At 39.8% G+C, this 15968-nt stretch overlaps 1 protein-coding gene across 1 annotated transcript in view; it reads left to right on the top strand.

Moving 5' to 3' along the window:
• Positions 1-14621, top strand: part of LOC134288531 (uncharacterized) — a 29055-nt gene extending 14434 nt beyond the window's left edge. The window contains exons 2-3 of the mRNA XM_062853648.1: positions 7124-7270; positions 8252-14621. Coding sequence (XP_062709632.1) covers positions 7155-7270; positions 8252-12116 — 3981 coding nt within the window. The 5' untranslated portion in view covers positions 7124-7154 and the 3' untranslated portion in view covers positions 12117-14621. The remainder of the gene's footprint in view (positions 1-7123; positions 7271-8251) is intronic.
• Positions 14622-15968: the final 1347 nt, after the last annotated feature.

Here is a 15968-nt window from a genome sequence, read left to right as displayed (position 1 = left end):
CCTTGGGATATTTTTCGTGTTTCAAAACAGCCAAACTTTGACCGCTTTGGGCCACCCCTTAGCGAAGTCCGATTGGGCTGAAATTTTGCATGGGGACTTTTTCTGAGGAGACGAAACTTTTGAGCACTACCCGTTTTTGAAATTCGATGGTCAAATTTCCCCCATACATTCCATTGGCACCCTAGTGTTTATCCCCGCTCTCCTCATTACACCTTCTAACGCAATGATGAACAGCTAACACGAAAGACCATCTCCTTGCCGTAACCCTCTGCGAGATTCGAAGGGACTCGAGCGTGTCCCTGATACTCGAACTACGCACATCACTCGATCCATCGTCGCCTTGATCAATCGTATCAGTTTATCCGGGAATCCGTATTCTTGCATAATATGCCATAGCTGTTCTCGATCGATTGTATCATACGCCGTTTTGAAATCGATGAACAAGTGATGTGTGGGCACGTTGTATTCGCGGCATTTCTGCAACACCTGGTGGATGGCGAACATCTGGTCCGTTGTAGCGCGTTCACCCATAAATCCAACCATAATTAGATCGCATCCACACCAAATAAAGTTTTTCCAGTCCCCTTTTAGACAATTACTGCTCACAATTTGGGTGCGGCTGGTTTAGCCCACGCTCTTCTCATTGCGATTGAAATTTGAAAGAAAAATTTCCCTTTTCTGCATTTTTGCCTTTCTCGTACACCAAGGTGTACCGAAAGGCTATACGTTCACTCCAAAAACGAAAATTTGATAGAGCCTCCGGAGGGGTCAAGTCTTATATACCAATCGACTCAGCTCGACGAATTGAGGTGATGTCTGTGTGTGTGTATGTGTGTGTGTGTGTATGTGTGTGTGTATGTGTGTGTACAAAAAAACTCACATCACTTTTTGGCAGTAAACCTCAACCGATTTTATTGACCGACGGTTCATTCGACGCGGAATCTGGTCCCATTGTTTCCTATTGAAAATGGTTCAGATCGGTCCAGCCGTTCCGGAGTTATGGCCATACAGGTGTTCCGGACCGGTACCCCAGGAAGGGGCCAGATATGAAAACGCTACAAACCCATCCATGCGGCACATCAAACTACAGCATTTTCGATAACTTGATGAATGGTAAGCAGAAAAATAGTCTCAGACCATATCTGAACCGGTACTGTCCCGGAACCGGTTCCGGGTGTCCCGCTGGAAGTGACCAAACATAAAAGTGAACTAAACCCATGCATGCGACATATCAAACCGCGGCTTTTTCGATAACGTGGTGAACAGTAAGCAGGAAAACATTCTCAGACCATATCGGAACCGGTAGTGTTCCGGAACCGGTTGCAAATGTCCCCAGTGTTGCGAAATGAGCGAGTACTCACACAACTAGTCAAACTCACGAGTGAGTATGAGCAGTACACCTTAAACTCACCGTGAGTATTACTTACATTTGAGTAAGCGCTGTACAACTCACGCTCACTCGTGAGTATTGACGTGCAGATACTCACTCACGAGTATGCTTTACTCATATTCATACGGTAATCTAAAATTTATCTAAAGGCTTGGAATCCTATCAAACATTAAAATGGTATGTTTTATTGGGGCGAATGTATTGAATCAGTAGACAAGGTTGCTTGTCAATAATTCTATTGTTTTTTTTATTCTAGTGAATTGTATCTTACTGGCAGTTCTAAGCGCTCCGTTAAGTGCGGTCATGAAGAGGTCCCCTTTGAGCCCAACAGCTCAACGTGAGGGCTTTTGTTTGAACTCAAACCTCTTGTAGACAGAAATGGCTGTCATCCACATATAACTGGCGTGAAGCCAAAAATTTGGTGCAGGACGTGGTGCTCATTTGAATGGGCGGTTGCATTAAGCTGAAAACAGTGATTTTTTTTTTCTGTTAGTGCAGGCGTGCCATTCACATATAATTGAGCTCAGCGTTGTTTTAAATGGACGAAATGTATTTGCATGCTTGTGCGTCTTGTAAATTTAATAAAGAACACTAAGCGCATTGAACAAATGCACGATAATTCGTACGACAAAATTCGCTTCCGCACGTAGCAGATTGAAAGGCAGGCTGAAATTTCGTAAACGAGCCCGTTCGAGCCGGCTTCAAGAACTAACTTTCTTCAGGGGGTTGGCAGAGATAGCAATTAAGAAAAAGTAATTTTACGGAATCGTGTGGTGTGCTCGATTGGTAGCCGATTTGACCTTGGATTTGACAGTTCGATAGCAGCAGACCTGCTGCAAAGATGCATATAGTGCTGAATTAATGCCATTTTAGCTGCTTATTGGTTACCTGGGTGTGATTACTGTCCATTTTACTGGTAGTAATTTGCTCGGCAGTTTTTTTTTCTTTATAGGTCCGAGGCTCATATAATTAGGGTGGTCCAACTTTATATGAAAAAAAAAAAACTAAGACTTGAAAAAGCTCATGGGATTCCTTCCTTTTTTTCATTCTTCAATCACTTTACCTAATTTACAGCTCTTTTGTCCACCAGGGCACTGCGTGAGCGATTCCAATTGGAAGCTGTACTTACACTTTGTACAGCTCCTAAATGTATTCTATTATAATTCTACTAGATCGAACTGGATTCCGTTGCGCTGCTTTCACTTTCTACATCATGGTAGAATGATGAGCACGAGGATGTTGATGTGTGGCTCTTGTTCCTTTTCCAGTCCGATTGGGGGTCCATTATGAGTTGCCGTTAGCCGATATCCAGGTGTCCGGGTCCGTTGGAGCATATGCTCTGAAGAGGGTCAGGTGCCAGCTGCTCTCGGGGGGAAGAGCAACTGACGAAAAATTGCAAGTGCCGGGCTGGGATCGAACCCATGACCATCCACTTATGAAGTGAACGTGTAGCCACTACGCTACGGGCCCTGGCAATTTGTTCCTTTTGTCACCCATAAGTTCCAATAAAGTTTTGTTTCAATTCTATCAAGTCTAAGCACTATTTTATGAAACATCCAGCAATTTGTGCTGATAGGGCACAAAGTTGTACCGGATTCCAGCAAAAAATTGCATTAAAATCAACTATTCGTTTTGCTGGTTTTTGCGTTTAGTGTGTAAGTTTCGTGTACGAAAGTTGAGTACTCAAGTACATTTACTATTTTCTGTAAATTTTAAATTACAAACTGACCAAGTGTTTAGTATGAGGAAAAACGTTACGGAATAATAGAACGGACTATTTTTCCGCGCAGACAAAACTACAGCTCTTTTAGTTTTACAAGGGAGGCGTTACCAGTGTAAAGCTTTTTTTCCTTACTTGCTTACTCAAGTAATTTTGAAGCGAAACCACTATTTGTCCATTGTATGCCCCATATTTTTGCACAGTAATAGAAACTAGCCATATGAGAAAAAACGATCAAATGTATGCAGAAAAGAAAAGTTTTAAATGTTTGGACCTAGGAGATGCTGTAATTGACCCTTTTTAATTTGAAGGTAGGTAAATATATGCCAAACATCTTTATTGAATACCGTAAAGTGACCCGACGTATGCGAAGAAAGTTATACCATTGACAAAGTGTGGTGAAATATAGAGATTTCCTAATTGATGATATTACTTTGCATGCGTAGGTAAACAATAAGAGTTTTTATTTTATTTTTTTATATATTTATGTGTATTTTAACTTATAGCTAATTCTACACTTAAAGAGTTTTTAGCCTATGGTGCCAAAGCTCTCGAGCAGATCCACCTTTCCTCGAAAACTGTGCCTTGTATATAAATAATCACCATTGCAGTACAGAACAAACGAAAACATCATTTCAAACCAACAAAAATAACTTACTCACCAAACTCACCGTGAGTAAAATGAGTAACTCACGCGTGAGTAATGACGTCATACTCTCGCGTGAGTATTACTCACTTGTGAGTAATACTCACGCGAGAGTATGACGTCATTACTCACGCGTGAGTATACTCATACGCGAGTAACTCACAGCGTGAGCATTACTCGCAAATGAGTAAGGTGAGTGAGTATTTTTTACTCGTGAGCATGAGTTTCGCAACACTGGCCGGAGGTGGCATAGTATAAAAGTTAATTAAACCCATGCAAGGGACATATCAAATCGTGGCTTTTTTGATATCCTGATGAACAGTAAGCAGGAAAATATTTTCAGAACATATCTGAATCGGTTGTGATCCAGAACCGGTTCCGGGTGACCCGCCGGAAATGGCCAAATATAAAAGGGAAACAAACCCATGCAAGCGACACATCAAATCGCGGATTTTAAGGCATCGTGATTTAACAAAAAAAAAAGTTTCCGGCCATATTGGGGACAACCGGTAGTGTTCCGCAACCGATTACGGTTGCCCCATCGGAAGTGGTCAAATGTAAAAGAGAACCAAACCCATAAATTCGACACATTTAATGGCTTTTTAGGTAAGCTGATGAACGGTTTCGGAGAGAATGCAAAGGGCCCTAAACTATACACATTCATGGTGTATTAAGGAGGGCCTTAGCATCAACCCGTCAAAAGTCGTAATTGTCCCTTTCACTAGGAGAAGGAAGATCAACCTAAAAGCTTTTCGGCTTGGAGGGATACAAATTCATCCTAGTGATCGAGTCAAATACTTAGGTTTGATACTGGATGCTAAACTGAACTGGAATGCTCAAATTGAGTCCGTGATCGGTAAGGCAACAAGTGCGTTCTGGTTATGCTCCAAAACTTTTGGCAGGAAGTGGGGCTTGAAACCAAAAATGATAATGTGGATTTATACTGCCATAATCCGCCCAAAAGTGACGTATGCTTCGTTTGTCTTGTGGCCAAAAACAAAAGAGGTTACCACGCAATCAAAGCTTGCGAAAATTCAACGTCTTGCGTCCATTGCTGTTACAGGAGCGATGCGAAGCACTCCATCAAAAGCTTTAGATGCGATTCTCAATCTGCTACCTTTGCACGAGTACGTGCAATTAGAAGCAGGAAAGGAATAGGAAGCAATCAGTGAAGTACTAGATTGAAAGTAGTGAGCTGGATTTTTGTATGGTGAGATGATCAATTCTCCGTCTCTGCAATGAAATGGTGCAAACAGCGTGGGTTATATGATTTCTTGCCTAATTTGATGATGTTTGAGCAAAAGTTTGGTTAACTGTGTTGTTGTATTATATATTTCTTACAACTTCAACAACACAGTTACCCAAACTTTTGCTCAAACAGCATCAAATTAGGTAAGAAATCATATAACCCACGCTGTTTGCACCATTTCATTGCAGAAACGGAGAATTGATCATCTCACCATACAAAAATCCAGCTCACTACTTTCAATCTAGTACTTCACTGATTGCTTCCTATTGCTGAGACTTGAACGAGTTGAAAAGTTTATGCCAGGTAATCTTGTAGGTCACCTGAGCATTTCACAATACTTCCAAAATAGGCCAGTAATGAAAATGATTAAAGACTGGATGAAACCTGTGGAGAACCATGATGTTCCTTACAAGTTGCACGAAACAACTCGTGCAGATTGGGAAGTCGGAGGTCCCACTGTTCGTCAAGGGTCAATCAAATTCTTCACAGATGGCTCAAAGGTTGGAATAAAAACGGGAGCGGGAATCTACGGCCCTGGAATACAAACATCAGTGGCGATGGGACACTATCCTACGGTGTTTCAAGCAGAGATTCTTGCTATTTTTAAATGCGCAAATATCTGCCTTGAGAGAAAGTACAGATACGCAAATATTTGTATTTTCTCAGATAGTCAAGCTGCACTAAAAGCATTGTGCGCTTACAAATGTACTTCAAAGCTCGTCTGGGAATGCATTCTTTCACTGCTCAGGCTGTGCCAAGGGAATTCAGTAAACTTATACTGGGTTCCAGGTCACTGTGGCATTGAAGGAAATGAAATGGCAGACGAGTGGTTCCAATTTACAGTTTGCTAGCCCATATCCATTCTGTGGTATATCAAACTGTACAATTAAAATGGACCTGAAACGCTGGGCTGAGCAGAGGGTGATATCCAATTGGGTGGATGTCAAAAATTGCAATCAGTCAAAACGCCAAACACCAAATGCTTATAAAACCAAAAAGCTCTTAGAGCTCAACAAGAGAGCTCTATGTACATACACTGGCCTAGTAACTGGACACTGCCCGAGCAGGTATCACTTGAAAAATATTGGCCATATTCAGAGTGATATCTGTCGTTTCTGTAATACGGAACGTGAAACCTCGGAACATCTGCTTTGCAGTTGTGGTGCTTCATACACGCGCAGGCAAAGATTTCTAAATAGTGGTTGCTTGCAACCCAGTGAGATCTGGTCTGCAAAACCTGGGAAGGTCTTGGAGTTTATTAATTCCATTGCACCTGACTGGGAGACGACGCGTCGTGGCAGTAGCTGATTACTTGACACATGGTAATTAGCTGGCTAGATGCGAATATCAAAACGGGACATGCCACAAAAGTTCAGCCTATTGGACGCAGTGGCTTAATTTCCCCAACAGGGGAGAAAAAAAAAACTCGCTGGTCCTTTTCCCATAGAGTCACCCAGACTACCTGGGTCAACTTTTACATGTATTGTGTAACCACACAGATAAAAATAATGATAATGACGTGTAATCTTCATTTTAGTCATGTAAACTTAGTGTTATGATGGTTTACATGATTTATCATGTAAATTTGTGTTATATGTCATGTAAATACTCAGAGTCATGCTGAATTACATGACATAGAATGGAAGTTTACATGATGTTTTATGACTTTTACATGATATGTCATGTAAACTTTTGTGATATCCCACGCTCCAATCATGTGCATCATATATCACAGAATTTTACTTTTTTCGATCTGTGCAAGAATAATAAAATATAGCTTAGAATGTGCAGAAAAAAACTTTGTCGAAGATCGTAAATGATCTGTGATTTTGAAATAAAGTTAAGGCAGTCAAGTAGTCAACTAAGAGGTCTGATATTTGTCAGCTCTGTTTTGTCGTTGAACAAAACATCAATAAGTTTCCAAAATCTATGATGGCTTTGATAAAATTGTTGCTTATATTAAGTGTTCTCAGGATTCAGGAACATTTCGGCTTACTTCGACGGAAAGATCATGAGCACATATTCGACGAGAAAGGCACTATCACCGCTAGGTGGATTAGTCTGGATTTTTTTTTTCGAACGAATGACTTCAGCAAGGATATTGCCTTCATGTTTCAGATATGTGCCGAATTCGGAATACAAAAACAAGATGACATCAACTCACAGCCGGAAGCAGGTTGAGCAATACCCCTTCAAACCAACGGTGTACGTAGACGACCAACAAGCAGGAACTTCTAAAAGAAATGTATCTTCGTGGTCAACCAGGTGAGAACAGATGAGATTCGCCTTTATTCTCTGTTATAGTTAACTTCTGAGAAAATCCCTATTTACAAACATTTTCATTGAGGCTCCCAAACAAAGTTTTAAGAACACTTAGTAATAGACGTACCGCAACATCAATCTTACACGCTAAAATCATTCAACACTAAATTGAGTTAAAATAAGTTAATAAGTTAAAATAAGGTAAATAAGCAGGGTTGTGAAATGTCACGGAAATGTCATGATCTTTTCTACACACTTAGAAATTCTTAAATTTGCACGAAACGGAATCACCAAAGAACGTAAACGTTTCCAAGATTGAATCACAAATTGGACTCAATTTTACGCGCATCATGTAAGTGCTGGTTGGTTGCGTTAGATGTCAACAAATTCGTTTCACCAGAAACGTAGAATCAGTATCACGTTCATCAGCCACCTTCTAACTCGTTGAAACAGCCGAGAGGTAAGAGATGTGGCTCACGATCAGCAGATCCGGTGTTCGAATCCATGCATGACAAAATTTTACTTTTCTATTTTTATCTGTCAAATCGGTTCTAGCGATTGCTAGACGCGAAGAAAAATTAGGTTTTATTGTAGGGTGTCTCGAAAGACGTAAATTTACATGTTTAAACCTCTAAATTTGTGTTTTTGAAGATGCTCGTATATGTCAGGTTCAGGACACTTAAAATTACATGATATTTTCTAGGTGTGTAGTTATATCATTTCAAGTGCAAATTTCGGTCCCTGATTATAAACCTTTGATAATTCTAGTTAGAAATGGTAAAACAGCGATATCGTTGATACACATTTTTTCTAGGGGCAGTAAAATATGCAATTAACGGAATGAAGTTTTTGTGACATTTTACAACCCTGTAAGTGAGATAAAGTCAGCTTATTTTAGCTTTTTTGAGGATCATTTCATGAAATAGCTGTGTATGTTCATTGTTTACTAAGCTACACTCATATAAATTAATTCCCTATTTACAGCCAAATTCGGATGAAACCAGTGGATTCTTCCCCTCCAAAGATATTCACCTGGAGTGGAAATCGGAACAGTCACGGTATCGATTATGAGAAAGATCTAGCCTTCACGCTTTTCGTCGCTGCATCCTTAGAGAAACGTAGATTCCACCTGGCATCGCAAATGATTGTGGCCGGTAAGTTTGATGACGTAGTGCTAATTTTGGACGACCGGAAGGAGGTATGGTTCTTTCAAGCCAAGCACAGTCAAACACTGAATGCTGAAATTGACTACAAAGAGTTTTTTCCTGCAAATTTTGAAGAGAACACTCAATTCTCCCTTCCAATGTACATTCAATCGTTTTTGAATGTTTCACAGCAATATGAGTTCGTGAATTACAAAAAGCGATTCATAATCTACAGCAATAAAACAATTGCTGAAAGTAGTAGAGTTAAGCTGAGCAAACTCATGGATATACAAGTCTGCACTGCAGATGATCAACTGGGAAAGCAAGTGTTCGAAACATGTGAAGGAAGAAGTGAAGTATTAGTACCAAAGGCAGAGAAAATTCAAGATGTACTGAACAAAATCAACAAACTACCTATCGCTGTTAAAGATGCTATAATTGAGCTTCAGGAGTCAGGAACAGTAAGAAGTATCTTGAGAAAATACACCACTCCTTTACGATCTATTTTGAACATTAACGGCGCCGTTGGTTTTGCAAAAACATTCACAGAAAATCAAGATGATATCAACCAACGATGGTTATTGTATGAGCTTCAAAAGTATTACTCGAAAAAAAGTCTATCAGATGTGGTTTTCAATAAGAAGTTAGACAAACTCCTACTACAAAATAAATCCGTAGAAACAAATTTTCCTCGGTTTATTGACGAAGACAATTTGAAAAGTTTTTTTGATAGCCTTGTAATATGCACCGATCAGCCTGATAAACTTTGTCGGTTTAGAGATAACATAACAGAATCGTTTGTAGGAAAGTGGATTCATGAGAAGGACCGTGGCTTCTTTAGTGATGGAACCAAATTCAATGCTATATTAGAAAATGAATTCGAAGATTGGCACAAGGTAACAAACATGAATAAGAATCAGAAGTCTTATTTGAGAAGCTACGAAGGAAACAAGTGTGTTCGTATGATAGAAGCAGACCTGCGCAAAAGTTTACAAAAGATGTCAGAAGCAGATTTCAGTAATTATGTGGAACGTAAGCTAGTTTATCCGAATGGACAGGAAGAACTCACAGAAGATGAATTTGTCTCAAAGTTGGAGCATACGTCTGGCCATAATGCTAACTTCATGCTGGTAGGTGAACCGGGTATGGGAAAATCAACTATTATGAAAAAAATTACGTTTCTTCTACAAACTGACTATAACAAACACGTGTATCTAATTTGTTTGAGTACATTGTTCAAACATTACAAAGCAGAAAATGATATATTCACACTTATGAAATCCAATCTTTCAATATCTATCCAACAGTTAGTTCAAAATAGTTTGGAAAATACCCCTCAGCAATGTTTCATTCTACTGGATGGTTTCGATGAAATTCATACCTCGCATCAGATCTCAGCTATTAAACTTATCAAGAACACGTTCTGCAAAAATAATATTCGCGTGTTCATTAGTGGCAGAAATCACGTTAAAGAAACACTCGAAATAGCATTTCAAGCTAAGGCATTAAAGCTTGCTCCATTTGCTGCGGATGACCAATTGTTGTTCTTAAGAAAATACTGGCTCACCAGTTCTGGGATCGACGGGAAAGACTTTGATCGATTTCTAACATTTGCCAAACATTTGCTCAAGGTATTGCATGACAATATTCAGTCAGTCAACTTTCGCTTCACCGGCCTCCCTTTGGTGATTCTAATGCTTGCAGAAGCCAACAAAGAAAAATTTGAGAAATACTGGAAGTCGACGGATGAAAATAGTGGCGAAATATTTGATTCGGTTAACAAAGTTAGTTTGTTGCGTTTGTATGAATCTTTCGTCAACATATCGTTCAATATATTTGTCAGGAAAATAAAAAACGAAGACGGTTATGCAACAGTAGATTTGAAAACAATCAAATTTTATAATTGCAATTTGCAAAAATTTTATCGTGCGCACCAATTACTTGCTATTCGGCAGTTAAGCATCCCTATGTTACAGGATTTATTGGGCATTGGCGATTCTATAACAATTCTTGAAAACATGCAGCAAATCCTTGACAAGGGGGAAAAGTCGTTATTAATTAATGTTTCGAACGAGAATAAATTACAATTCACTCACCTGTCGTATGCTGAATTTTTTCTTTCGAAATTTTTATATGAACATGTGTCAAAATGTGAAGCGATCCTGTTCAACGTTTTGGACACTTATGAAGTAGTTCGAAACTTCTTCTTAACGATGATTGAGGAAAATGTAACCAACAGTTTATTGCATATAAGCACAATCAGCAATATTTGCCACAAGGACCCCGAAATAATGTATATTGTATGTTCTGATGGGTATGAATTGATTTTGAAAGAGCTTCTGAAGCACCATAAAGCTAAAGTAAAGTTCAGGCAACGTTTGTCCGTCAAAGGAGGCACACTTCTGCATGCTGCTATAAATTCGAAGAAAATAAATATTCTAAAATTAGTTCTTTGTGAACACCAATTTGGCGATTGCACTCACCATAAGGGAAATAGTAAAACAATAGTAACATCTGGAACTGAAATAGACATAAATACTCCAGATTCATGGGGATCACTGCCAATTCATTACGCTGTAGCTGATGGTAATAAACCATTTTTTGAATTTCTTGCGAAACACGGTGCTGACAAATACATCAATGCTCAAGACCTAAACGGGTCAACTCCTATTCATTATGCTGCCATTGCTAGTGATTGGGAAATGGTTAAAATGTTAACTGCCGACTACTCAGCAAAACCAAATATTCGTGATGGTGTTGGAAAAACTATTCTACACATTGCGGCAGCAAAGCGTGATTTGAATGTCGTAAAGATGATGATCACCGAGCTTTCATGTGATCCCAATGTTGAAGACGATAAAGGAGAAACACCTCTACATTATGCTGTCTATTTGGGTGAATGGGAAATGGCCAAGATAATGATTGGAAAATATTCAGGAAGCTACGGAATCACTGGTACTAATGGGCAACCTTTACTGCACTATGCAATCAAAGGAGGTAACATGGAAATCGTGAAAATGCTTATAGATGATTATGCGGCTGATGTCAACGCGCAGGATGTAAATGGATACACACCGCTTCACGTTGCTGTCGAGTGTGGTACGTTGGAAATGGTCAAGATGTTATGCAACAAATATTCCGCAGACTACAAAATTGCCGATAAGTACGGAAAATACCTCATCCATTCGGCGGCCAAAGGAGGTAATTTGGAAATTTTAGAGATGCTGGTAGTCGATCTTTTCTTCAGTGTCAATACGCAAGACAACCACGGATGTACTCCTCTTCATTATGCTGCCCGGGGAGGCAAACGAGAAATGGCCAAAATATTAATTGTACGATATCGTGCAAACGTTAACACTACTGACGAGAACGGCCTAACTACTGCTCTCACAGCTGCCATGCACCACAAATGGTGCGTTGTGAAAATGCTTCTTGTCAATTTTTCGTTGGATGTCAACGCCACTAATGATCACGGACAAACTCTGTTGCACTTGTCTGCTGCAAATGGCGATCTGGAGGCTGTGCAGTTTCTCATTTCTTACCAATCGGCGAATACGAACTGCCTTGACAATAAAGGACGGAGCCCTTCTCAGGTGGCCGCCGAACGAGGTCACTGCAAAGTTGCAAACGAGATAACTAAAGCACAAAATACTGAAGCTGCATTGCATCAAAATCGCTTGTTGAGTACGTTTTTACAAAATTAAAACAGCAGAACTTTTTCAAAGGCCTTGCTAGACGAGGGCGATATGACCCCTCTAGAGGACCGCTGCAGTATAGTGAAAACAGCTATAAACGTCACAGCGCGCTCTCAGGTACGTGGAACGCATTTGACGAAACAGTTCAACGAAGAGTGTAAGCGATTTGGTAATAACGCAGTGCGAGCAGTAATGCTTCAGCAATGACACCCGACAGAATGGAGAACGATACAAACAAAAGCTGAAACAGCAAGCCCACCTCTTTCGAAAAATAAAAATCCGCTTGAAAGAAGCGGAGTTAGAGGAAATGGAGCAGCTAAGAACGGCCACAATACAAGGAATTTCTACCAAAAGCTCAACGCATCCCGCAACGACTTTGTGCCGCGAGCCGAAATGTGCAGGGATAAGATCGGGAGACTCTTGTCGAATGAACGTGAAGTGATTGAAGGGTGAAATCAGCACCTCGATGAGCGAAGCGCTGAACGTAGACACAGTATATCAGAGCAACGGAGGAAATGACTATACGCCATTATAGAAGAGAACGAAAAACAAAACAGTTTTCCACGCTGAGGAAAGTTGAGGAAGTCATTCAACAGCTCAAAACCTACAAAGCAGGTGGTGAAGATGGTACAGCAGCTGAAATTCCCAAGATGGACCCAGAAAGTTACACACCTGTCTGCACCGGTTGATATCCAGGCTCTAGGAAACGGAACAGCTACCAGCGAAGTAAAAGAACGGATAGTTTGCAACTTTCTCAAAAAACCCAAATTAATCCACCTAGTTGTGATAGTGGATTTCTCGTTTGTATTCATATCTGGCCTCTTCCAGGAGTACTGCTGTGGAACACCTAAGTGGCCATAACTCCGGAATGGCTGGACCAATCCGAACCAATGGGATCAGATTCCGCGTCGAATGTCATTGAAGGTATACCCAGGTAACCGCCAAGCATTAAAGTAAGCAATAATATGACCTTCCATTCGCATTCCATATGCTATCTGCTATCTAACAGCCTACCGAATGCTCATCGGTCGATAATGAGCATATTCCTTGCAAAATAAAAGTTAGCTGTTTTTAGTCAGCATGTTGAAAACATATCAGCTTAACAACAGCACTGCCGCTGCTTTGATGGCATTTGTTGTTCGCCCTAATCAATGCTGAATTATAGCTATTTTCGGATCAACACAAATTGTGACCCGTCTCAATATAAATTTGTCAACATGGAAAATTCAAGAACATGGGAGAAACTTGTTAAAAGTGGTTCTTACAATAGAAGTTTAAAGAAATATGTCGACATTAGATTACCAGAACCAGAAGAAAATGTGCTTCAAATGGAAAGTGCGCAGACGATGCCAAATGATTCGAAGCCGAGTTCGAAGCCACCCAGGGAAGATCCTTCTCCATCGGATTTTCAAAACGAATCGAACGATAATTTCAACCCATTTGTGGACTGGGATGAGCAACAATCGGAGCCAGATGAAGTGAGTTGTTCAGCGTATGATGATTACTACAGCCTCGATGGCGATTCCATTGGATCTGCCGATAATTGCGAAGCAAATTTGGGCCTTAATCAGGACAGTGTCGAATTAGACCTCACAGCGTTTCTCCAAAACTGGAGCTTAGAACACAACATACCTCATTCTGCTTTGAAACCACTTCTGAGTCGCTTGTCCCAATATGACCGTACACTCCCTGAAGATCCCCGACGTTTATTAGATACTCCTCGAAATCCGGCCAATATTGTAGAAATCCAAGGAGGGCAATACTGGCATCATGGTCTTGGTAAATGCGATCATACACTTAAATAAATTTCCAGACTAAAACTAAATATACATTTTTTTCAGAAAATTGCCTCCGTTCCGCTTTCAGTACCCTCGCGGAGCCAAAGAACATTTCAATCAATATTAATATTGATGGTCTGCCGTTATTTAAAAATAGTACACAACAAGTGTGGCCTATACTTTTCAAAATATATGAAGAAGAGGGTCTTAAACCAATGATAATAGGCATTTTCTATGGCAAAACAAAGCCAAAGCGCGTGGAAGAATATCTAGGTCCTTTCGTTGAAGAAGCCATTCCAATTTTGCAATCAGGCATAGTTATCAATCAGCACACATTGAAAGTCAAACTCCGATCTTTCATCTGTGATTCACCTGCCAGAGCTTTTATCAAAGGTAATATTACTGAAACATAAAATATGCAAATGAAATATCTTCGGTCACTACATAAAATCAGGTACAGCAAATTTCAATGCCTTCCACGGATGTTTAAAGTGTACACGCAAAACAAGAAAAGCTACCAAAAATTGAGATATGCCTTTTTTACCAATTTATGTATTAAAAACGTACAGAAAATGTGGTAAATCATAACCCATTCGTTGTATTAAGATGCGCTACACGGTTCCATAGCTTCCATACCACTACACACAAACACCTCCATTGAAACCCGAGAAGTTGAACCGGGTTGCGTCTAAAAATAACTTTCGCTTCGCTGCTGAGCTTCGCGTCCTATGGACTTATCCACCGATGAACCAAATTCATCGCGGTCCAAGAATTTTGACACTAGAGCGGGGTCTGTTCTAATCAGAATCGTCCAATTCTGATTGGAACGGCCCCGCTCTAGTGTCAAAATTCTCGGACCGCGATGAATTCGGTTCATCGGTGGATAAGTCCATTGTCTACATGGAATTTTCCACTTGCAAACAGCAACCTGCTGGATGCGGGCTTTTCAGTGCACAATGGGTCTAGAGTCGTATTTACGAAGACAAAAATGTTTCTGCCAAGTTCTGTCATTTCTTTTTTTTTTCATTATTGTGAAATGATTACGGTCAATCAAGTGTGGCTTATCCAAAAATCTGCTGATTAATTATTCTCTATACAATATCAGAATGTTTTACCACAGATAACAGATGTTTATGCTAGTACATTTTTTTCGCAGAATCCTGTGTAAATGTTCAAAACGATATACGTTGGCTCACTACCGCCATCTACTAACTGATTGCGACATTACATCTAACTTGAATGCAAGAATAGTTCAAAGTTCCACTTTCATTCAAGATCGAATACAATCTTGAATGTAAAATTGCGTAGTGCATGCAATCTTGAAAGCGATCACTGACTATCAATCACTGCGCCATCTCTAAATGATTGCCACATGAGTTTCAGCTGCTCGTTACATACAAAATGGCTGTCGAGCATTTTTACACACATTGCCAATATAAGCATAAACGTCTGTTATCTGTGGTTTTACAAAGTTATAGCAAATTTACAAAAATAAAACATTCGATTGATTTGATTGATTTGTCTTTATTCAAGAGACTTTCAGCCCTTGGATAAAACATTCGAATCATTAGAACTTTTCGAAAAGTTTTCAATAAATTGCAACTTTTTTGCCTTTGGTCATATTTTAGTCGAGTCCAACGATACATGAAGACCAATACATTAGTCACAAACTTCCAAAATTTAATTTAATTCGTTTCGCTTAGTCCTAAGGTACAGTAATTTGATAAACGGAAGTCAAAAACTAGTTCTTCGTTTAATTGCTATATCTCTGGATCAAGTGAATCGAATGAAATGCGACATTGCACAACTATGACTAATACATAGCTCTTTGAAAAACCTTTGACTTGACTTTTCCTTTTCCAGATTCCAGGAAGCCAATACAATTTTTGGTATACTGCCACCTACCAATTTTTGTATTTGCAAGGCCCTAATACAATATTTGTATATGTTTTATACCCAATTGTATTAGAATCTGCCAATCTCAGGTTGCGTGAACAGGTACCTAACTGATGCTTGGTTTAAGTATGCGAAAAATTAGCTGTGTTTTCGTTGCTCCTATGGATTCCCGGACTAAAACGCAGAA

This window comes from Aedes albopictus, chromosome 2 (assembly GCF_035046485.1).
Source record: "Aedes albopictus strain Foshan chromosome 2, AalbF5, whole genome shotgun sequence".
Classification (NCBI taxonomy): domain Eukaryota; kingdom Metazoa; phylum Arthropoda; class Insecta; order Diptera; family Culicidae; genus Aedes; species Aedes albopictus.
This window is presented reverse-complemented; position numbering and strand designations above follow the sequence as displayed.